Below are 24,983 nucleotides of genomic sequence, written 5' to 3'. Positions count from 1 at the left end.
AATACATACGTCAAGGTAGGCCCCCCGCTAAGGGCCACACCTAATCCGCCCCCCAGATCATTAGTATGTTGTGTCAACGGTGGATAGAGTATTCCTCATAATTCTCCTCGGAAGACAATCTAGAATCTAGACCTTTCTACTGTTATATTACAGGCAAATGGCTTATAAGAGATACGAAAAGTCCACATCAGGACCAGAAAGAGACGTAACGTTGGTTTATGAGATCTTCCAATCTGGGAGATATTTGGGCTTAGTTGGTCTAATTTCTATGGGACCCCATGATGTATGTGTTTGATCCACACCGTCCATCTGTTTTACTAACTCATTTTAGAGTATGAACGGAAACAATGAGGCAGATTATAAGATCAAGAAGCCACACAACAGGAAATAGTGCCCAAAATGAGATCCACCATTGAAGCTTACAACCTACTTAGGGCCCATAGGGATGTGTATCTGTCATCCAACCCATTCATAAGGTCACACAGATATGGATGAAGGAATACACAAACATCAGCTTGATCGAAAACTTCTATAGTCCTTTGAGAAGTTTTCAATGGTAGGCGTACAGTTACCTCTGTTTCCTGTGGTGTGGTCCACTTTTTCTTTGGATCTACTTCATTTTTTAGATCATGCCCTAATATGAGCAAGTAAAACAAATAGACAGCATGGATCATACACATACATAACAGTGGGCCCCCAGAGTTTTGTTCGTGATCCATTTTCTACCTTGGTTTTACGGTCAGTCAATGACACAAATACTGATAACCTTTATAGGTATTTACACATGTGATTTAAAAATCAAACACCCCAGCCATACAGTGAAAAATGCTCCAATGCTCTTAAAGAATTGTAAGTTATAGTGCTCCTAGTTGTATTGGAACATTTAAACAATCCTATCCATTGATCCTGACCATTCATTATGTCCAACACGCAGTTCATGAACTACCTTGCAAACATCACACTAACCCAACAAATATTAACCATTTATCAATGACCTTTATTACAGACGGTCATGATTGTCTACACAAAATAGGTCCAATCAATTGAATCCGTCCATCTATTTGCTAGGGCCAATTAGTGAGGGAATATGATTCTAAGCAACCACTTTCATAGCCATCCTATCCATAGCTTTGATAAAAGAAAATAAGGCCAAATAAAAGACGGTCTAGATCATCGAATCATTGTGATTTTTGCATAATAGTGGATGAAATATGTTCTAAAAAGATAGTTCAGATCAATAGATTGGACAGTCTAAGCAACTGAGGTAGTACTCCAGGAGCATTGGAGCATTTCTCTCCAAGGACACAAGAAATCTTTTAAAATAAATATAAGGCATTTGAGTAATTTATAGTGAATCCATGTAACATTCATCAACCTTTTATTATTATTATTATTATTATTATTATTATTATTTTATTTTATTTTTAAGGTAGAATAAACCTTTGATGCTCATGGCAATAGTACGGGGCATCGCCCGCTATGTTGGTGTGATAAAGTCCTTTGATATACATTGATATATCATACTTTGATAGCATAAGCTTTTAGAGTAAATGATTGTTTGACATAGTATTAGAGAGGAAGGTCTTATGTTCGTATCTTGAGAGCGGCTAATATGCCCCCCTAATATATTATCCTCCCGAGGGTCAGGAAAATTAGATCCAAGCCAAGGCCTGGAAGTCAAGCCCAACTAATTTCTGGTGTGAGTATCCCTACATTTGTCCATTCCTTCATGTTAGGGATTTTTCAAACAATGTTATTTTGAGATGATGACTTATCTTGTAGCAGTTTTTGTTTTTAAATGAATGGTTAAAAATTAGTAGCATGTGTCGAATGTGCAAGTTAAAAATATGTGCATATAAAGCCTTATTATCTGCCCTATTTACAATTGCTTCTCCACCCTTTTCTCTCCAATGCATGATTTTTTGAGACTTGCATGAGTAATGTATGACTGGGACATCCATCAAATACCATGAACCTTAAAAGCATGTGTAGATTGAAGTTAACTTTGGGTTGACTCAAACGAGTCATTCTACAATTCATTAATACATCCCTGCATTGGGTGATGTTAACCCAAGTGACTCATTTGGGCAGGAATTTGTGAGGGCTATGTTTGGTAATCTAAGCTGTTGGTTTCACAAGGATCACTATAGATGATCTTTACTCAAAACAATTTCAATATTAAAGACATTAAAGTATATTAAATAGATTAGGATACTGCCACTTTTGTTAATATGTATTTGTTGGAAATTTTTAGGTTTAGAGATCTTTAATTTCTTCTATATATTCTTCTAATTCTTAACGAAAAAAATATGAGTTAATTTTTTTTACAAATTAGTTTATATGGTTTAATACTGTATCATAGCCAAATTAAGTAATGTTGTCAAGAACAATTAAGTAATGTTGTCAAGAACAACGAGAATCAAAGTTGTTGATTAGGACCGGTGGGTCATGGATAGGGGTGTCTTGGCAGTGGCATGGTAACAACAGGGTTTCGAGGGTAGGGCCGGTGAGTTAGAGTAACAGGGGTGTAGAGGGTTGATGTAGCAACACCCTAATGCATAGCTCATCGATCCCTAGTGGGGGTGGCTAACAGTGAAGTGTGAATTGTCAGTGGGGTGTACTAACAAGCTAACAGGGAAAAAAAAAGGTTAATGTAGCAGCAACGGTGCAACAACAGCATTGGAGTAAAAGGCAGAAAAAGATAAAGAAAGATGAGAGATTGTGCCAGGTTTGGGTTTAGTAAAAGGTGGATTGGAAGCGGTCACAATAGATGTGGAACATGGTAGATCAAAATCGGTGCTCTAATATCATGTTAAATCCAAAAAACTATATTGAAAAATTATAACATATATATTTTTATTAATAATCAAGGGAATAGAAAAAGATAAAGAAACATGAGAGATTGTGCCAGGGTTTGGGTTTAGTAAAAGGTGGATCTATCTAATATACTATAACAATAAATATCACAGTATCCAATATTGTAGATTTTTTCCTAAGTATAAATAATTATCATATTTTTGTATACACGTTAGATGGATTATTTGAAACGTAGTTCTAAGAATTGTTAACGTTTTGGCCATGACTCATCTAGTTCTAATAAGCTCACACCGTGGAGAATCTCTAAAACGGGATATTGAGATACAGGGTCCCAAGTTCAAATCCAAAAGGTTTGAATCCAATGCAGCAATATGTGTTGTTGCATGACCCCTTGAATTTTGATACGGTTCAAGTTCAGATCCATAGGAATTGGGTCCAGTGACCAATCAGCTAGCAGCTAGCATATCCACCCACCCCTCAAGGGGCCGTAGTGTTTAGTTCTTTTGGTAGCTGGCGGGCCAACACGCGATGGATCGGCCTACCCTGATGTATATTGCTTATATCCACGCCGTCCATCCATTTAGACTACTCATTTTAGGGCATGGTCCCAAAAAATGAAGCATATACAAATCTCAGGTATACCACACCAAAGGAAACAATGTTGAATGAATACCCACCATTAAAGACTTCTTGGGAGCCACCAGAATTTTTATTTTCCATCCATCCTTTTGAAAAGATCAAAAAGATCTTTCAAAAAGTATGGACGGTGTCGATGTAATTAAAACACATCAAGGTGGGGCCCACAGGGCCTTGCATGCCCTTGCCTACTTGAGATTGGACCATTTGAGGCCTAGGTCCGGTCCATCTCTCTTGGGTCGGGTTCGGCGGCCCATTGCCACCCCTACACGCAAGCGTGTCCCTGCTCCGAGGAAGAGGCGCCTTCTTCCAGAAGGTCTCTGCCTCTCTCTCTCTCTCTCAAATCCATCCCACCTCCTTCCTTCTTCACAAAAGAAGTCCTTCCCTCTCTCTTGCATAGACCAAAAAAGAGAATGGGTCAGTCCTCAAGCAATAGAAGAAGAAGAGAAGACCACCCTCATCCACCTCCTTCCACTCCTTCCCAATCTCTCTCTCCACTTCCACCTCCTATTCCTCGTCCACTTCCACCTCCTCCTTCCTTCGCTTTCGCAGCCAACGCTCCTTATCCTTCACACCCTTTCCCTCTTCCAAACCCTTATCCTACGCACACCGTCTATTCCCAGTACTCCCCTTTCTCAAATCATTCTTCTTATGCTCCTCCTCCCATCCCTCGTTTGAATTACCCTTACTACCCTAACAACGGTCGGTCCCAGTTCCGCCCTTCTTCTTCTTCGCAGGCGGTTGCCCCGTTCCCTCCGCCACCTTACGTGGAGCATCAGAAGGCGACGACAGTGAGGAATGTCGTCAACCTGCATAAGGAGACGATCCGGCTTGAGGTGGATGAGCGGAATCCGGATTCGCATTTGGTTTCGTTCACGTTCGATGCTGTGGTTGATGGGAGGTATGTGTTTTTGGGCTTTTGGGTTTCTCTCTTTTCTCTTTTTCTTATTGGTCTTTCGATTTTTTTCTGGCATGAATGAAATTGTAGGTGGTCGTGATGAGTTTTATCTGATTCTTGAAATTGAGGGAGGGAAAGTCTCTCTCTTCTCTTTTTCTTCTTGGTCTTTCTATTGTTTTTTGACATGAATGAAATTCTATGTGATGGTGATTAGTTTATCTGATTCTTGAAATTGAGAGGAAGGAGGGAGCAATACAGAACCCCCACATATGAAAGAAGCTGAAAACACTGACAGCAAAACCTGCATACCTCAACCAGAAGATTCCCAATTGCTTGATAATTCTTCCATAGAGTTCAACCCTAATCCAGGTTGCTGTTATGTTGGTATGAGAATGGTTTGCTGTTCTCTACTTCCTCCAATATGTGGTACACCAGGGGTTGAATAATGTGTGTCACTCTAATACATTCACTAAATATATGCAGTGTTATTTTACATTAGATTGATTTGTATATGAAATAATGAATGTTATTATAGATTAGATATGTATCATATTATATTAATTGCATGCTATTGCATAAATTAGAGTGTAAATCTCTACATTCTAAATCATCATTGTCATCATCTAAGCCTTATGCCGACTAATTGGGGCTGACACTCCCCATGGTTTTGCTTTCGTAAGGATGAAAAGGGAAGAGGAGCTGTGCGAGGCAGTGGAGGTGCTTAATGGTGAGAGCTTCGGGGGAAGAAGATGGCGGTGCAAAGGGCTCACTATGGGCTAGACCGCTAGATGTAGTTAACAGGGAGGAAACCATGAAAAGGTGAACAGGAGCAAAGAAAAACGAGGGGAAGGGAAAAGTGAGAGGAGTAGAAAGGGGAGAGTCTAGCTCGGGTTACAGAAGTGAGGAGGCATATGGGGGGAGAACTCTGAATGTTTTAAGGATGCATTTGCAGGGAATAGATATGAGCAAAATTAGAGTGAAGGGGGGGAGGATGGGCTATATGGAGGAGAATAGGGTGGATAAGGGAAAGCGGGTGTGGAAGGCAGCTTCTAAGGCTAGTATGACGGTCTGAGTAGATCTTGTAGTGGTGGCTAATGCTTGGACAGTGCTTCAATGGTCTCTTGTAGAGGAGATGAGGGAAGGAGCTTTGGTCTCTCAGATAAACACATGGTTGAAAGCTTTTGCAGGCCGGTGGAGGGCGATCACATGATCAAACCTCTAGGAGCAAATGGAGTCTAGATTTCTGTCAAGCTGGAGACTAATCTCAATCAGATTGTAATGTTTGGGCTTGTCTTCAATCATGCACTAGTAATATCGATTAGAAAGTGGGAAGAGAGCTCCCACTTCGACAGAGAAGTGTGGTTCCTAACTTGGGGGTTCTTGCAGGAATTGTGTTTTAAAGAAGTCTTTGTGGCAATCGAATCATGCGTGGGAGAAGTGTTAGCCGTTGATGAGGGGACGAAGGTTGGAGAAGAGATTAATGCAGCGTGGATCTGTATTAGGAAGAAAAGGGTTGTGGTTGATCCAAGGGCTATCTTGATCGTTGTCAGCGAGGTACGAATGATGCATAGGGTGGAGAGGGAGGAGGTATGGGGGGTGTTGACTGCCCAGTGGATGGGGAGTGGAATGGAAGAGAAAGAAGCTTCTTAGTCAAGGAGGGGAGGAGGAGGAACGAGGAGAGGAGTACTTGTGAGGTGGACCAATGGAGCACCGAAAGTTGGGGGGTAACATGCGAGAACCTGGTTAGTGGGAAGAGGGTTGGTGGATAGGTGGCTCCCTTCGCTTTGACAAGTGGAGTAGCTTCTGTTGGTGAGTAGAGGCAGTGAGACGTGTCTCTCTCACCGGCTATTTGGCAGTAAGTGTTGACAGGAAAGAGTTAGGTTTGTCAACATGTGTCCAGGATGTGCCTTGCATAGGGACAATCGTGGAGGCTCAGATTGGGGCTTGGGCCTCTGTATAGAGACGGGTCGAGGCTTGGGCATCAAGTGCATGAAGGGTTGAGGAGAGGGAGTCATGTGGAGGCTTCGATAGGTGTGGGATGGCGGAGGTGACATGTGGTAGGAGTCGACTGATGATGGTGTGGTAGCTGGGCCAGTGGAGGTGGTGGTATTGACACGTGTCCAACCTGAGTTTTGAGAAGAGCTCTCGCTTGTGCCAACCCCGAATTGTGTGATGGGTCTGGTACCCTCCCCTGATTTGCCAAGACTCTCTAGTCTCCACATGTGGGGGGAGAGGCCTTTTATTAAGGAGGCGAGATGTGTTCGCCCCGCGGGGCCTTGTTATCGAGCCAGAGAAGGAGAGAAGTGCTGAGAAGGTCGAAGCAATGCTTTTAGTTACACCTTATCTAAACATCGCTGAATCTCCACAAGCTCCCGATGTAGAACATAAAATTGCAAAGGAATTAGTGGTGAACTTTGTGAAGGAGGTGGGTCCTGATGTAGGCAAGGATTTGGTGGTAGCAAAGAAAAACTCAGACATATAGAGATTCCTGCTAGGTAAGTTAAAGGGTCTCCCAAGGCCAGATTTACTTGGACAAACGGGCAGAATGAAGTTGTTATGTCCTGTCTTGACAGGATTGTAGTTTCCTCGGACCGGCTAGAGAGATTCCTGCTAGGTCAATTAAAGGGTCTCCCAAGGCCAGTTTCAGATCATCCTGCTCAATTGTTCTGGAGGTCGATGAGGAGCTGGTGCCTTTGTATCCAGGGGTGGGTCTCTGGATGCAGTGGGCTCATCTGGGGGCATTGCGGTGGCTTGAAACTTCGATGTGTGGAGAAAAGAGGATTGTTAGTGCATGGATTTTTCTGTTTTAGTGGTGCTCAGGGAGATGTCAGGGGGTTTCAGATTGGTGTTAATTGTAGTTTATGGGCCATGCAAGTCTGATGAGAGGACAAGGTTCTGGGAGGAATTAAGAAACATTCTAGAAAAGTGAAGGGTGCCATGGTGCATTAGTGGGGGCATTGTGGGGCATGAAAAGGTAGACTTATGTGTGGGGCCAGATTTACTTGGACAAACGGGTAGAATGAAGTTGTTATGTGTCGCGTCGTGATAGGATTCTAGTTTCCTCGGACTGGCTAGAGAGATTTCTGCTAGGTCAATTAAAGGAGACCGGTTTCGGATCATCTTGCCCAATTGTTCTGGAGGTCGATGAGGAATTGGTGCCTTTGTATCCATGGGTGGGTCTTTGGATGCAATGGGCTCGTCTAGGGGCATTGTGGTGGCTTGAAACTTCGGCGTGTGGAGAAAAGAGGATTGTTAGTGCGGGGATTTTTCTGTTTTAGTGGTGCTTAGGGAGATCTCAACGGGTTTCAAATAGGTGTTAATCGTAGTTTATGGGCCATGCAAATCTGACTAGAGGACAAGGTTCTGAGAGGAATTAAGCAGCGTTCCAGAAAAGTGAAGGGTGCTGTGGTGCATTAGCAGGGACTCCAACATCATCAAATTCATCAACGAGAAGTCTAATGGTACTCGTATCACTAGAAGCATGAAAGACTTCGCCAATTGGATATAAAGGTAGACTTATGTGTGGGGCCAGATTTACTTGGACAAACACGCATAATGAAATTGTTATGTCGCATCTTGACAGGATTCTAGTTTCTCGAACATGCTAGAGAGCTTCTTGCTAGGTTAGTTAAAGAGTCTCCCAAGACTAGTTTCGGATCATCTTGCCCAATTGTTCTGGAGGTCGAAGAGGAGCCAAGGCCTTTGTATCTAGGGGTGGGTCTCTGGATGGAGTGGGTTTGTCTAGCAGCATTATGGTGGCTTGGAACTTCGACCTGTGTCCTGTGAAGAAAAGAGGATTGTTAGTGCGGGGTTTTTTTCCATTTTAGTGGTGCGAAGGGAGATCTCAACGGGTTTCAGATAGGTGTTAATTGTATTTTATGGGCCATCCAAATTTGATATGAGGACATGTTTTTGGGAGGAATTAAGCAGCATTCTAGAAAAATGAAGGGTGCTGTGGTGCATTAGTGGGGATTTCAACATCATCATATCATCAACGAGAAGTGTAACGGTACTTGTATTGTTAGAAGCATGAAAGACTTGGCCAACTGGATACAAATGTATGAAAAGGTAGACTTACTAATGTGTGGGGCCAGATTTACATAGACAAATGGATACAAACGTATGAAAAGGTAGACTTACTGATGTGTGGGGCCAGATTTACGTGGACAAACGGGCAGAATGAAATTGTTATGTTGCGATTTGACATGATTCTAGTTTCCTCAGACTAGCTAGAGAGATTCCTTCTAGGTTAGTTAAAGGGTCGCTCAAGACCAGTTTTAGATCATCTTGCCCAATTGTTCTCGAGGTAGATGAGGAGCTAGGGTCTTAAACCATTTGTGTTCTAACTATAGTTTTGAAAATCGGTATCGTATCGGCCGATACAGGCGTATCGTGTCTGTATTGGCTTGATACAATACGCAATATGGGGCTGTATCGGTCGTATAGGAATCGATTGGACCGTATTGGCCCATATCGGTCGATACGCCCATAAAACCCCAAATTTGAATTATTATTTTTTTTTCCCCAAAAATTCACTCATGTCTCCCCGTCTTCTTTTCATTTAAACCATAGAAGAATCTTAAAATCTCATTTTAGGCTAGATTTAGACCTGTTTTATGATCAAAACAAATGATTTGAATGTGATTCGACAAATCGAAGCGAAGTGGACCATTATGGGAAAAATCGGAAAGAAGGGTAAACCTTCACTTAATTTTTTATATTTTCATCTTCTTTTTGTTGCATTTCCAATGTAATAGGCTATTGTTCACCAAATCATGTTTAATGTGTGTTCAATTAGGGCCCATTTAGTTGACCTTCAGCAAGTTAAATCGACAGACAACATTCTCATCAAAAAATGGTCTGGTACACCATTGAATACATGGTCAAGACACAAAAAATGATAGATTTGTGAATATCTCATTTTTTCCTATTTATGATATTTTTTCCTTTTTTTTTTGCTTTAAAAAAATTATGACCGATACAGGTCGATACAACCCCGATTCCAATACGCGACGTCATATTGTATCGTTTTTCCGCGAGGCAGATACGGCGGTCAATACCATATTTAGAACCATGGTTCTAACTTATGTGGATGAAAGTCGAGGGAGTTGCAAGGCTAGTGCAAGAAGCTCAATTTGTTAAAAGAAAAGTTGAAAATTTGGAAAAGGGAGGTCTTTGGGGCTCGTGAGGTTGATCTGGGTAATCTCCTTGCGGAAATCCATGCCTTGGATGTCATGGAGGATGGGGGAGAGCTGTTAGAAAATGATAAAAAGAGGCGCACAAAGCTATCCATAGAGTACTCGAACCGACTCAAGGAGGAAATCAAGTACTTGAACTGACTCTAGGAGGAAATCAAGTGGAGACAACGTTCGAGAGTGGTATGGTCGAAGAAGGAGATAAGAACACGCAGTTCTTCTACAACATAGCTAATGCAAGAGCAAGAAACAACAAAATTGGCAACTCAGTGGTGGATGGCATCAGATTAGAAGAGAGGTCACATGGTTGTGATGATATCATCAAGTAATGAAGGAGATTTGCTTTCCAAGGAGGGGTGGAAATCAAGTACTTGAACTGACTCTAGGAGGAAATCAAGTGGAGACAACGTTCGAGAGTGGTATGGTCGAAGAAGGAGATAAGAACACGCAGTTCTTCTACAACATAGCTAATGTAAGAGCAAGAAACAACAAAATTGGCAACTCAGTGGTGGATGGCATCAGATTAGAAGAGAGGTCACATGTTTGTGATGATATCATCAAGTAATGAAGGGGATTTGCTTTCCAAGGAGGGGTGGGAACGACCTTGGTGAGATAACCTGGGCTTCAGTTGCCTGTCGAATGCATATGCGGGTTCTGTTTTTCGAGAAGGGGCAACTGTCTTCCGAATTAGGGGGTGTTATTCATTGCAACTATTCTTAAGGTTGAAAGGGCGGAGAGTTTAAAAGACTACAAACCCGTTAGCCTCATCGGGGGTCCATACAAGGCCCTAGCCAAGATCCTTATTATGAGATTTAGGGCGGTTATAGCTAGCATAATTTCGGAGAACTAGGGGACCTTTGTGGTAAGTAGGCAAATACTGGATAGAGCCCTCATCGCCTATGAGTGCATTGGCTCCAGGCACATAGAAGGAAAGGCAAGGATTGTTTGCAAGTTGGACATTGAGAGGGCCTACGACCACTTGCATTGGGAATTCCTTGATATCTATAGGACAAGATATGATACATGCATATGTGGAGGAATTGGATCTAAGAGTGTTCTATTGGCTTCTTTTTCCTGTTCTAGTTATTGGGTCTCTGAAAGGATTTTTATTTTTATTTTTTATTTTTTATTTTTTATTTTTTATTTTTTTTAGGGTGATGAGGGGTCTCGAGTAGGAGGACTCTCTTCTCATTATTTATTCCTAGATATCGCAGAATCTCTTTAGCAAATGATCGACAAAGGTCAAGAAGTCAACCTCATTAGCAGATTTAGGGTGGCGAATGTGGGCGTTCATGTCTCTCATCTTCAATTTATTGATGCTAGCATTCTCTTTTGTGACACCAATACAGATATGGTGGACAACTTGCACAAAGTTGTCCGATGCTTCGATGCAGTTTCACGTTTGAAGGTTAATATTAACAAAAGTGAGATGCTAGGTATTTGTATGGATAGAATTGAGATTTCAAGGTTGGCTAGGGTGTTTGGACATAAGGTTGGATCTCTTCCCTCTTCCTATCTAGTCCTTCTATTGTTTATTGGGAAGCCAAGTACTTTTGGGACAAGGTGATCAAGAGGAAAATTTTTAGGTAGAAAAGTCAACATCTTTCTCTGGGAGGCCATTTGACCCTAATAAAGGCTGCTTTCTCTAATATGTTGATATACTTCATGTCTTTTTTCAGTTGCCCATAGTCTCTTGGATAGGTTAGAGAAGCTTTGAGAGACTTTTTGTGAAAGGGGGTAGAAGAGAAGTAGATATTTCTCTTGAAGTGGGAGGTGTGGAAGCCTGTGTATGAACTATGAAGGTGGAGTGGACATAAGGGAGTTACGAACCATGAACCTAGCCCTCCTACGCAAGTGGCTATGGTGGTTCGGCATCAAAGAAGGGAGGTTGTGGTGAGAGATCATAACAAGTAAGGGCGTGTTTGATTTTTCAAAGCTTGTGTAAATACGCTTGAAATGAGTAATTATTACCATTTCACTCGTTTGAAAATCCATGGAAATTTCTACCTTGGAAACCAGTTCAAAAGAGCTAGTTTAAATTTGTGGATTCCAAGGTGATGTATATATATCCATTCCGTCCATCCGTTTTACTACAACATTTTGAGGCATGAGCCGAAAAATGAGGAAGATCCAAAACTCAAATGGCCCACACCAAAAGAAACAATGTCCCTTAACAGTTTTTTAATGGTAAGTGTTCGATTCCCCTTTTCCCATGGTGTGGTCCACTTAAGCTTTGGATATGCCTCATTTTCTGGCTCATGCCATAAATTCATTAGGCATAATAGATGAACGGTGTGGATAAGCGACATGCATCACGGTGGGACCCACAAATATGTTGTGGCGGTCTTGATTTTTGCATCAAAAAAGCAATGGTTAAATCAAACATTGGGAAGAGTGATGTAAATACTAGAGGAAATAATTATTACCTATTTACATGGTATTTACCAATGACTTGAAAAATCAAACAAGCCCTAAGCTTGGTACTCAAGATAGGGGATGCAGTGTGAAGGAGTCTTCTCTCTACAGGGCTTTTGGCACTTAGAAGACAATCGCCTCACTGACCTCGAAATTTAGAGAAGGAATCTCTTTCTTGATTGGGGATGGGAGGAGAGTTCGTTTTTTGGAGGATGTTTAGTGTGGGGCAGAGCTTTGCAGGATGTATTCCCAAGGTTGGCTCGTTTGCCGCTCAATAGGGAGGTCATAGTAGCTCAGTGCCTCACCATTTGCGGCACCTTGATGGCTTGATCGCCTCCATGTAGAAGGAACTTACTAGATGAGAAAATGGATGAGTTCATCCGTTTGTTTGATCGGTTGCAGCTCTTCCACCTTATCATTAAAGCTATGGATTTGATGGTGTGGCATGCTCGTAATTCTGGCTAGTTCTTGGTCCAATCCTTCTATTAGCTACTTTGGAAAAATGGGTCAGTTGAGAAGCCGAGTCACACATTCTTCTTCTAGCACTATGTGACCCCTCCAAAAGCCATATTTTCCGTTTGGCTGGTGGGGAGGAAAAGGGTCCTGACAATAGATAACCTCCAAAAGAGATCCATGGTCATCCCCAACATTTGCGTCTTATGCATAAACACCTTGTTGGTTAGGATGAGCAATGTTGTTGATCCTTTGTGGGCCTGACATGGTGGAGGGGTTGGGAAGGAAGGTGAGGTGGTTTGCCATGTTGTTCTCCTAGCCTTGTGGTAGGTAGGATGGGCTTTTCTTTTGGAAGCCATAAATGATTGTAATATATCTAGCTCTTTTGGGTTGTAATCTATTTGGGCTTTCTGAAATATTTTTTCTTGCCTAGCTTTTGCTTCCTCAGGCCTTCTAAATAATTTTATTTTATTATTATTATTATTTTTTGTCATTCTTAAAAAAAGAAGAATAGAAAACTAATTGATGCTAGCCACACGAATCAAGTTATGCCGTTCCACTCTATCAAGGACCATATCCTCTGTTAAACCATAGATTGTCAAACAATTTTCCTATTTCCTCCGCCCATGTATTTTTCAGCCTTCCTCTTGCCCTTAGAGAGCTATCAACTTGAATCAACTCCCAAGTTCATTGTCTAAACCATTTGAGTCTACTTACCCTCATCTTAAAGCCTATGTGTGATACTCCTAAGTTCCCCTCGAAGGCATTCACTTCTAATTCTATCCTTATCTTTTCACTCTTCCATCTCAACATCGCCCTTTAGTTTGATTGGTTTGTGGTGATCACATCAAACTCTAGAGGCGCATCTCCACTTCCTCCAGCCAACTCTAATTCAAAGAGCAGTTGTTAGGATTTTTCGAAATGCAACTTAAAATAAAAATATTCAAAAATCCAGATTTTAGATTTTACAGCCCTATGGACCCCCTCGTAGATATTCTCAAGCTTTTAGGAAAGAAAATCACAAATCATATGGCTAGGATTTACCTAATCAAGCTGCTAAGAGACCATGGATTTTGTCGATGCCGTTCCTTCAACTAGGTCTCTCCCCATTCTATATTAGATGAAGGACAAGGTAGAGAGCCAACCCATCTGCCGTTGGAGCAGGGCCAACAAAAATGCACAGAGCCGTGTGTGGGTGGGTGGGTGTGTGTGTGGGTGTCCCAAGGCTCTCTTTATCTCTACCTCTCCCTTTAGGACATGATGTGTGTGTGTGTGTGTGTGTGTGTCCCAAGGCTCTCTATCTCTACCTCACCCTTTAGGACATGATCTATACATGAGGACTTCAAGAAGACACCGATTATAGGAATACACCGATTATGGTACTTTACAGCCTTATAGTCGTCCATATGCCCTATTACATTGTAATCTTTTGTAATCTTGCCTTAACCATGTATCACATTTAATCCAATCCCTCCACTGTCACGGCCATCCACCATTGATCTTATGCCCATGTAGATCAAGTGATGGAACCATAGGTCTAAACCATCAGATCATTATCAAGTGTGATAAAAAACTTCTTAACAATTAATAAAAGTTTAATGGACAATGTTGAAAACATCCATAAAACCTTTTAAAACCTTTTGAAAGCTAGGCCCAATGGAAAAACCACTTCATGAACATCTGATCTCCAAGATTTAAGTCATAAGTTCGTTCTTGGGAAACTAGTGGATCCCTTGTTGGACTATGTGAGCCTCAATCAAACCTTAATGGATGGGCTCAATTGCACCCACTTTTGTTGGCCACATGATGACCTTGTAAAGTGAGTCAAAGCACATGTAATCAAGACCTTGAACTCACACATCCTTACGTTTAAGATTAGTTAGATTCGGTATATCCTCAAGTCGATCATAGTCCATACATAATAGGCCTTCCAGTCTAGAGACTTGAACTTGATCCACCAATGCGCAAGTGTCCAACAGGTCCAATACTAGGAGTATTCCCATGGCACACTCACACTCCTATGTGGGGTATGGCGAAGTCACATTGACTTGTCATCGTGCCCAATGATGGATGCCTTCCATTCCATGTTGACTCATCATTCCCCTTGCACAGGATAACCACATAATAACAATAGCAATAACATTAGGTCCATCCTATAACCCACTAGGTGGTTGTGGAACAACAGGGTACTAAGATCCATGGCCCACAACTATCCCATGGTCATTGATCGTTGTGTCCATTCTCAAGTTCCCAATGACAGCCAGAGGAATCTCTTTCCTTTAACCCATGCTCATGTATATTCAAGGTACTCCCATATATTATTTATGGCATTGTAACTTGTCCATCTCGGACGCATGGTCATCATGATTTATGATCAAGATTATCAATATTACCGGATACCATCCATGTCATAAATGGATAAGATTCACTTTGGTTTTCTCAGACACAACTCCAATAATCTCTCATGACTTACAACCAATCATGCTTAAGACCCTTAAGCGCATGCATCAAATAGGACTTCAGAATAACAACTAAGAGGATTAAGGTGTCATACTGGTCCTTCCATGAAAGTCCTTTGAGTCTTTCTAATGGTATTTCCTACGCTGTCTACCATGTGTAGTTCCATCATAGTATAGGACTATATTATGTAAAACATCTATTCCATGGTTATCATGCATTTAGAATCCTTTTGAACCATGATCATGTACCGATCATTTGACAACTTCTAGTTCATTTAAGAACTCCCATGATCCATGAGAGTATAAAGTGTGCTTTCTGCACACTTGGATAATCATGCAACCAACTTGCGTTTCTCATGCAGAACCAGATAACGTTACCATAAGAGTGACAAGAGCAATTGGATTTCTGAGACACCATCATGAGTGAGAAGTTGCACATCCACACAGGTGAATTCAGAGTCATCCCATCTAGCATGAACATAGAGATTGTTCTAACATGAACATCCTCTAGCATGCTCTCTAAATCAAGGTGATTACAATATATATATATATATATATATATATATATATATATATATATATATATCCTCCCACTAACCGAGGCACCCCGTCTCTTATCTCATTTAATACACAAGGTTTACCAAGTTCCCTTTAGCTTAGGGGCAAGGAATAATTCACTGTCATAGGGATTAATTATGAGTAGACTATGACATGCCTTTGGGCATCCAATCCCTAAAGCGAAATGACCAGGTCAGTGTCATCTGAATAACCCCCTCATATCCAACCCATAACATGGGAGGAAGGTAGATACACCAGTAATAAAACCCTCCATTAGACCCAATGTGATTAGCATCTCACTCTCAGTCCCTTGTTCTCATGATCAGGGCATGATAATCGTCAACTTCAGTGTTTTCATGTTTTTTTTTTCCTTTTTCCTTTCTAGTGTGAGAAGCTTGGGACTTGAACATGTATAGGTTGTGGGTTACACCAATATAATGCTTGACTTGCATGGGTTTACTGCAATAGGTTGTGGGTTACACCAATATAATGCTTGACTTGCGTGGGTTTACTGCAAGGCTTGAAAACTCAAGACTCGCACTTGACTCATCCTACTGGGAAATTTTCGCTTGGGTGAGTCGACACATGAATCAGAATTTTTTCTTATTTGATAAAAATAAGCAGACATTAATGTGAGAGTAAAGTTCATAAAAATAAATTCATGAATACACACACAGACACAGGTGTTCATTTCATGTTATTTTTTCCTTACATAGTGAAATTCACAAGTAACCCTCGGGACCTTATTTAGTTCATTTTTGCCTTTTTCATTGTCCAAAATTAAGAATTTTTTTTCGTCGTTTGAGAAGTTTCAAGTACTTGGGTCTTTTTCATTAAAAGAAAAATCTACGTTACATTTCTGAAACTCCCAACAATATTTACCAGTTGTTTCATTTTGATGCTAATCTCTCAGTATCCTAAATCATTACAATTGCTGAAATTGGTCTCATCTTGTGTATCATTGTCCAAGTTTTCTTGTCGTTAAAGCCTTAACCAACAGAACTGTTACTTTATGAGTTGAGACTCAAACTTGAATCATACAGTAGAGATTCAAACCTCAAGAATTGCATAAGATTTTAAATAAAAGTCTTTAACAACTTGGCCCCGTTTGGTTGCCTCTTAAAATGATTTTATCTCATTTTAGTTAACAATAATTATGTATTGGAGATCATAGTTTATGGTGCCTTTGGTTGCACCAAATATCATGATTAATCAAACTAATTTGGTGCAATTTCACGATATTTGGTGCAACCAAAGACACTCTTATACAAAATCTGGGTTATCAGGATTATTTTTAATCCTCAATGACCTGTTTGGTGCAGATCATAACAATATTTGGGTAAGAACGAAGAAGCTATTTTGCATTTGTCACAGAAACAGCCTATGCAAATTGAATAGCTACACTATTTAAACAACACTACTTTTGCGCCCTTTTTAGCAAGGGAAAATCTCGTTGCGCATAGCTGGGTTCTGAGAAAAACTTGGAGCACAACTATTTTGAAAAAGGAGGCAGGATCCACTGCAACATTCATTATTCTATTGGTGTTGTAGATGGGGCCAAAAATGCTTTTTATGTGCGGCATCTAACCCCTTCAAAAAGGTTGCCCAACCATGAAAGCAAGATGTTTAAAAATCAGACCAATCCAACCATCATGTGGGATACCGCTTAACTTAGGAGGTTTTTGGATGGTTGTCCACTGTTTTCTATGGTGTGGCCTACTTGATGATTGTAGAGGCCTGGTTTTTAGGAAATCCAAACATCATGGTTGGACTCACTTGATGAGCAGTTTGGATTGTGTAAAAACAGAATGGTGGGCTACATGTCTACATCATGGAAAACAATGGACATCCACCCGAAAACCTTAGATTCACGTTGTGGCCCACATGCCTAATCTTTTAGGCCTGCTGATTTCATGGCTGGGAGACCCTTTTGGACAGGTTGGATGCCTTGGAATCATCAATGGTTCCACGGTTAATCACCGTAGAATGTGCTCGTTATACAAACGCTGCAGAGGATCCGAAAGGGAGAGGGGAATTTTTCATAGAATTAATTTTGCCTCTTTGGTGGAGCGTCATACAATAGTGTGTCGCTGCCCACCTGTGCCATGAGTTTTCCGATGATCAGAACCGTCCAGGTCGTGGAGTCTATATGAAATAGACCATGATAAGATACCTATGCTGAACAGATGATTGTGACCACCAACATCTCTGGATTAACTTGGAGCAATGAAAATAAAATTTTCAATGGCTTGTACTCAAAACTCTAAAATTGAATGATTTGGATCATCAATTAATTGTTGTGATTATGGAAAAAATATCTTATTTATACTAATGTTGAGCAATGTTGTCAAAAATGTTATCGTATCGCGAATCATCATGGGAGTTGAATCATATCGAATTGAAAATCGTATCGGAAATCATAAGATTTTTAAAGTTAAAAAAATATGAAAAAATAAATAAATTAGAAAAAAAATAAAATAAACCATCAATGATCCCGTTGCCATCAATCAATATACACCTTGTAATACCATGTCATGATAGTGTTAAAGGACTCATCTTTCCTTCGTTTTTTGTCTTTCAAGACATTTCCCTTGAAAAACATACAATGACCCTTCAATAAATTATGTTCTCATTACCTTTCTTGAACGTAGAATCACATTCGAAAAGCGGCATTTGATTCTGTAGACCGATGAAAAAGATAATTTGATTTCTAACCATCATTGCACAATACATACAAGTCAATATGGTTGTAACCATCCATAAAAACATTCCAGATAAGTTATACATCAATTTGGTGTTTTGACTAGTTAAGAAGTAAGAAATCATAAAAAAGGAGCTCCATGATTTAACGTTGAAGAGAATTTATATCATTTAATCTCCTATAACGAACAAAACAAAATAATTTACCTTTTCTAAATGACTCTTAAAATCCCCACCAATTTAAAAACATAAAATGAAAGCCAAGTGAAGCTTAAAATAAAAGAGAACAAGTAATTTGAATCATAAATCGTAGGACTCAAATCATAGAATTATCTTTCAAACAAAAAATAAAATAAAATCATAGAATCATAGGATTCATATAAAAAAGGGATTCAAATTGTTTTGCTTAAGATTCGACTCATATTGTATATGGGGAGAATAGAATAATCGTTGCATTAGGAACCTACGCGGTCAGCTTTGAAGACTTTTAGGAGGGCAAAATCAAAGATATTGGAGTGGGCTTCTGGATTGTTAGGTTGTTGTTGTTGTTGTTGTTTTTTTTTTTTTTTTTTTTTTGGTATTTTCCTTGGCTTGTAAATAGTAGTAAATTGTTGGTGTTGCTAGGTTTTGTGGCTGGTTGTTTTCTCACCTGTAGATTTCAGGCTCTTTTTTCCAAATAAAATTTCATTCTCATCTCAGAATGTGTGGTCCATGGGATGCTGACATGCGCCTCCTCCTCCTCTTTATCACATCCATGGGGTGGTGGCACGCGCATCTTATTATTATTATTATTATTATCTCATCACACTAATAGTTACTGTTGTTGCCAAACACTAAATATGACCATCTCAGAATGTGGCCCATGGGGTGGTGAGTCTGGTGACCTGCTAGATCCTACATCATGTGTCTTCTAGGCCAGGAGGTCAGTTTCTCCACATGTCCGCTAGGGTTGTGTATGGGGCCATCTTATTATTATTATTATTATTGTTTCTCACATCACACTGATAGTATTGTTATTGCCAAACACTAAACATGGATTATCGTCATAGTAATAATAATCATAAATTAACAAAAAACAACCACATCAAGTTTACTCTATCCACATAAGGCTACAAATGCATGCCAAATGGAGCCTTGCCAAAATCTCTAGTACGTAATTATTGTTAATTAAAATGAGATGAACTCATTTTTAAAGTGGCAACCAAACAGGGCCTTAAAGTTGTTGACTTGCAAGAATCATTTTAATTGGTAAACTTGTCGATTCATGATTCAACAAGGATGATTTGATTGTGTTGAGTTTTCTCAACAGAATAAAATCGATTACTTGGATGATTTGTTTTCAACTGAGAGTCACCATGTCCAAAAAAACTTGGCCGAGTTGAGTCCTTTTTGCATAAGGAGAGTCTTCAGGCTTTTAGAATCAGTTTTAGTGAAAAATGGGTTGTGTCGGGTGAGTCACGAGCAACATGTCATTTTCTCTAGTCAGCACGGTACATTTTAGAAAAGAGAAAGGAATGAACTAAGCAGTAAACATGTTGGGAACTGATTGTAGTATACAACTACTTAAAATCTAAACAGCTACCTGATGTTTGATTAGTTAATTCCTAATAATAACTTTCTATTTTTCACAACAGTATCACCATCTATTACTTTGCAAAGGAAGGGACAAATTGTAGCTTCTCTCCTCAGTATCCTGATATCACTCCAGTGAGAATACCTTTCCAAAAAGGTTTAGGTCAGAAACTACGTCAACCTTCAGGAACTGGCATTGATCTAGGATTCTTCGCGTTGGATGATCTTTTGAAACCAGCACCGGATGATGTCTACCCACTTGTCATTTCTGCTGAAGCATGTTCATCACCATCTTTCCCCACAGATGAACAGCTTGCTCAGTCTCCCCCCACTCATGCTCAAATTACTCAAGCTGTCATTGAGAAGAAGCATAATGAACCATTCCAAGTGAAGGTAATCAAGCAGATATTGCGGTTCGATGGTGTCCGCTATGAGCTACGTGAGCTTTTCGGCATGGTTAACCCATCAGAAGCAGAGTTCGATGACAGTGATCCTGGTAAAGAATGTGTTATTTGCCTGTCTGAGCCAAAGGATACAGCCGTGTTGCCTTGTCGACATGTGGTGAGAATCAAAGCCCTCTTATTCTCTTCTCTTTCTTGAAGCACAAGTTTTCAAGATCTGTGCTGCCCATTTGGAAGGACCCACCATGGATGTTGCCATATCCAAGAAAAAGCATCCCAACTGTTGGAATTTGACAGAATGAAAAGATAGTTGTAAAAATGTTTTCTTGACCTGTCCACATTTTTTCTCAAATTCAGCAGTTAGGATTATATGTCCTTGATATTTGGATGTGGTGACTTCCATTCTCAAATTCAGGTTCAAATCTTGTTTTTTAGGACCCGATTCCAAATCTGATTGGGTTTGAGTACCCATTGGGTCTTGGTTCAAAGTTGGGTTTGGGTAAGGTCCACATCACATAAGGGCATTTATGTGGTCAGATTGATGGATTGATCACATCACATGTGTGTGCCACTTTGACGTGTGTTGTAAAGGTGCTCTCTTACATGTGCTTAGCAAATCACATTCATTACTAGAATAATTTATATATTTTAATATAATATAATATTACTATTAAAAATAACCAGATTCAACCCATACCCGATCCAAATCTGACCACCTGTTTCTTAACCGGGTCCAAAATGGTCCGAGTGGACATGGGCCTGTCAAAATCAGGTCAGTCTATTGGGTACCCACGGGTCTTGGTACCCTTTGACAGCCCTATCGAAGACCAGATGCGTACCTGAGTCTGATCAGATTGGGACATCAAGCATAGTACCAGGATTTGAACCTGACATGATACAAAAACCGACCCCTTGGATTGTGACACCAAGACCTGACCTGAACACGAGCTGTTGAAAGCCCAAACAGGTTCCTGTAATTCTTGCTGAGCAATATTAACAAAACCTTTTCTTTTGAAAAAATGATCTGTATAGTACAATTAGGGCTGTCAATGGGGGGTCTGGGCCTGGGCCTCCAGCTGGGGCTAGCAAATGCAAAAAGTTGAATAGGCCGAGCCCAAACAATTCAAAATCCTGGCCTAAGACAATCTTAGGCCCAACCCCTTGACCGCTCTACTTCCCGTAGTTGCTGGTTTCGGTCCTGGACAATCCATTACACCCCCATTGAAACCATTATAGAGGGGGTGACTAGCCCTGTATTGCTTCACAAGGGCCAACCCATTCAATGGGGAGAGATATACTGAGTCGCCCTTGTTTGATTTGCCTAGATGTTGGCCGTGTGGGGCTCATTGTGATTTCTGTCTGAAATCCATCCGGTTCATCAGGTGTGCCCTTTGTTTGGCCCTGACCCCAAAATCAGGCCAAACCAGATCTCAGGTGGGCCACAACACAGGGAACAATGACCAGCATAGAAAAATATTAAATCGTGTGGGGCACCTTGGGGCATATGTGCCATACAACACATTCATAAGGAGTGCCCCACTAAGATGGTGACACCCAAAAAATCAGGCTGATCCAAAACTCAGGTGGGCCTCACTACTTGATTTGGAGGTTTTGGTCACATCTTTATATTGTTTCCAATAGTTGTGGCACACTTGAGTTTCAGATCAGCCTGATTTTTGGCGCAGCTTATCTTCAAGGTGGGGCAAACCTGATGGCCGGTTGGCATGCCACACACAAATCACGCCGGGCCCACAAACAGCTCAATAGTATGCATGGTAAGTTACGTCAAAGCCTCACTGTATCAAATCATTTTATGAAACTTGAAATTTTAGAGCCTACCTTTTCTTGATCAAAAGGTACAACTCATAAGAAGGGATAGACAGACTAATCCAGGCTGTTTGATCTGTCACACTGGATTAGAGCTGTCAATGGGTTGGGTCCTAGAGATCCTGGACCTGGGCTGATCGGGTTTGGGACTTGCAGGTTCCAGGTCCTTGCGCTTTCTTCTCACCACTCCATGTTTCACTTTCTTCTCATCTCAATCTTCAGTTTCTCAACTTTGGCACTGGTGCTGTGTTTACAGTGTATGTGCAGTGAATGTGCAAAAGTGCTGAGGCTTCAGTCAAATAAGTGTCCCATATGTCGCCAGCCTGTTGAGCAACTCATAGAGATCAAGGCGAAAAAGGAAGATCATTGAGAGACTGTCTTTCATGTCTGGTGTGCTGATATGATGCCTTTGTATTCATATCTGTATTGGGTTTGCATATAGCTCTTGTATTTTTGTACGCATTCTTCTACAAGTTAGGTTCTTAGTTGCTTTTTTGCTTTTCAATCTTATTTGTATTTGAATTTTATTGTATAATTTCATTGGAAATGTTCATCACACCCATGCTATGTCCTACATGTAGTACGGTGATATTTTCTCCGCTCATCATTCAATTATGTCCTGTTCTTCCCATGATGCCCAGAGAGCCAGGTACTGATACAGACATGTAGTTGAAACAGGGGGATGCAACTCACTATTTCTCAAAAAGTTCAGGACACAAATGTGGATATGGATCTTGCCATCACATTTGTAACATGCCATTTGTTTTAGTTTTATGATTTTTTATTATTTTTTTCCTTTTTGTCTTTCTTAGCTATGATGATTTTATCTGAGGATCCTCTCATCATCTTCCAGGATAAAGCAAAAGTTACAGCAAATAAAAAAAACAACAGGAGCAGAACAGGCAACCCCAGAGGCCAGCACGTCCCTTGCACAAGACTCTACCAAAATTCCAGTCCCCCAGCTGGCCTCCCTGAACTCCAATGTTACCTTATTGAACGAATTTTCAGAAATGGACTGGCACAAATACAAAGACCGAGATGGACTTCTTGCTGACCGGCCCGTATTGATGGAGCCATTGAAAACACATCAAGAGTCTAGCTAGAAAGAAAGCAAAAGTATCTTAGCCACATGGAAATAAATAAATAAATGGTCCACTGACCCCTTAGCTGTTTGGAAGTGCAAAGTTCTGCTTTTTAAGATTGTAAAACATGAGATAGTTATTAGCCAGGCCATCCATGTGAAAGCTTTCACTCCAGGAGAGAATCCATAGTTGTATGATTTTCACTTGGAAATATTTGATCCATTCTATTTACTTTCATTTAGAAACTGTATTGTTGTTAATCTTTCTAATATGCTAAATCTAATGTAATTGTTAATGTTTGAAGTCTTTACAGTATGTTTTTTAAAGATTAACAGAGGAAAAGAAGAATTAAAAAAAGGAACCATCCTAGAGTATCTGGTACCAATATTGGTATTGTGTCAGACATGTATGTTGAGTGTATACATGTATCAGGATATCATAGCTTGCTCGATTTAATCCATCCATGTATGTGGAGTCCATACATGGGTGGTATGTGACTATATCTCTATGTAGAATCATATATGCTTGATAACATAGAACTTAAAAATTTGTAATGTGGGGTCTTCCTTTGGATGGTCATCTTGTAGCTGCTATGGCATAAGAAATGTTTTGAATGAGATACATTCATCTCATGTCTCATGAATAAACGCCTGGAAATGATAATGATTTTTTTTTTTTTTTTCTTATAGGTGAGAAACACACACACACACACACACACACACACACACACACACACCAAATATTTGCATTTCATAGAAAATTAGAAACTCAAACAGGTCCTAAATATTTGTAATCCTCACCCCAATACTACTGTTAACTAAAAATAAGGCCACAGACGATGGCTTTCTTGGATATTTTATTTATGTAAATACAGGCAATTTCAATTTTTGTTGATTTCTGATCAAGAACCTATGGCAGAGGACCATCTTGTTCAAAGATTAAACGGACAAGAAACTTTGGATTACTGGAAAGTTTTAGATTTTTTTAAAAATATAAATCTAAAACAATCTTAATGCCAAATATCTGCAATCATATTTAGAGAGTTTCAAGAATTGATAATCCTGTGATATGTATTGGATCCAATCTAGCATGGGCCGACGCATGTGAAGGTGGACCTTTCCTTTCCCATGATGGGATATGAAATTTATATTATCAAGATAATGTTGTCAGGGACAGTATCAGTTTCATCACAGAACAACTCCCACTGACAGGAGATGAGTGTGACGATCATTTGTTTGGCAGGTAGGAGGATAGGGTGGGCCATTGATTGGTTGGACATTTATTATTTTGGGTCCTGGTGGTCGTTTGTTGCTTATCAATGTCGAAGGCCCAGGTTATTGTATTTGTCCGTGAGTCATGAGCTTGGGTGGAACCTGTGGGAATTGCAGACGAGGCTTGCTGGGCTTGGCTGGGGGTGTGATAGATCAGGCATACGGTCCCATCCTCGTGTCTCTCTCACCTGTTTTGTAATTGGTTTTTCGGCTTCATGCCCAAGATGGCTGGAGTAAATCTGAGGCCTTGGTCCAGCCCATTTATCGATGGGCACTTATAATCATGCCTGGGCTATCGATGGTCATATTTTACAGGCCCTATGTTGGGCTAGGGGACATGAAATGCTATGGTTGGACCCACCTGTTGCCAACCTCTCTCAATGCCCCGATGTCTTTGGGGCGGGCATGATACATCGATGTGTACACGAACCGAGCTAGCTCGGTTAGCTCGCTCGACTCAACTCGAAAAAGCTTGATTCGACTCAGTTCGAAGCTGAGTTCGAGCCGAGTCGAGCTGATTTTTTGAGCTCGAAAATGAGTTCAAGATGGCCCCAGCTTGAATCGAACCAGTTCAGTGACTCAGTTACTTTGATATTGATGTTGCTCACCAAGTATTTGATGAAATGACTCAAAGAACTGTGGCTGGTGGCAAGGAAGGTATGTATGTGAAACCAACACCATTTTTTTGTTAATTTTTAT

The 24,983-nt window shown here is 40.5% G+C and overlaps 1 protein-coding gene across 1 annotated transcript; it reads left to right on the top strand.

Annotated features, from left to right (window-relative positions):
- The first annotated feature begins 3,758 nt into the window (after window positions 1–3,758).
- On the top strand, window positions 3,759–22,560 carry LOC131226099 (probable E3 ubiquitin-protein ligase LUL4). Its single transcript, XM_058221789.1, has 3 exons — window positions 3,759–4,354; window positions 19,766–20,264; window positions 22,188–22,560. Exons 1-3 carry the CDS (start codon window positions 3,867–3,869, stop codon window positions 22,299–22,301), a joined length of 1,101 nt encoding a protein of 366 aa, XP_058077772.1. The 5' UTR covers window positions 3,759–3,866; the 3' UTR covers window positions 22,302–22,560.
- The last annotated feature ends 2,423 nt before the right edge of the window (window positions 22,561–24,983 follow it).

Source organism: Magnolia sinica, chromosome 14 (genome assembly GCF_029962835.1).
Source record: "Magnolia sinica isolate HGM2019 chromosome 14, MsV1, whole genome shotgun sequence".
Lineage (NCBI taxonomy): Eukaryota > Viridiplantae > Streptophyta > Magnoliopsida > Magnoliales > Magnoliaceae > Magnolia > Magnolia sinica.
The sequence above is the reverse complement of the archived record's forward strand: the minus strand, read 5'-3'. Positions and strand labels throughout refer to the sequence as shown.

Bases quoted from the DNA above. Each gene is read 5' to 3' on its own strand.
- LOC131226099 (XM_058221789.1), top strand. From the start codon at position 3,867: ATGGGTCAGTCCTCAAGCAATAGAAGAAGAAGAGAAGACCACCCTCAT. The intron at 4,355-19,765 runs GTATGTGTTTTT...TTTTCACAACAG, and splicing joins GATGCTGTGGTTGATGGGAG to TATCACCATCTATTACTTTG. The intron at 20,265-22,187 runs GTGAGAATCAAA...CTGTGTTTACAG, and splicing joins TGTTGCCTTGTCGACATGTG to TGTATGTGCAGTGAATGTGC.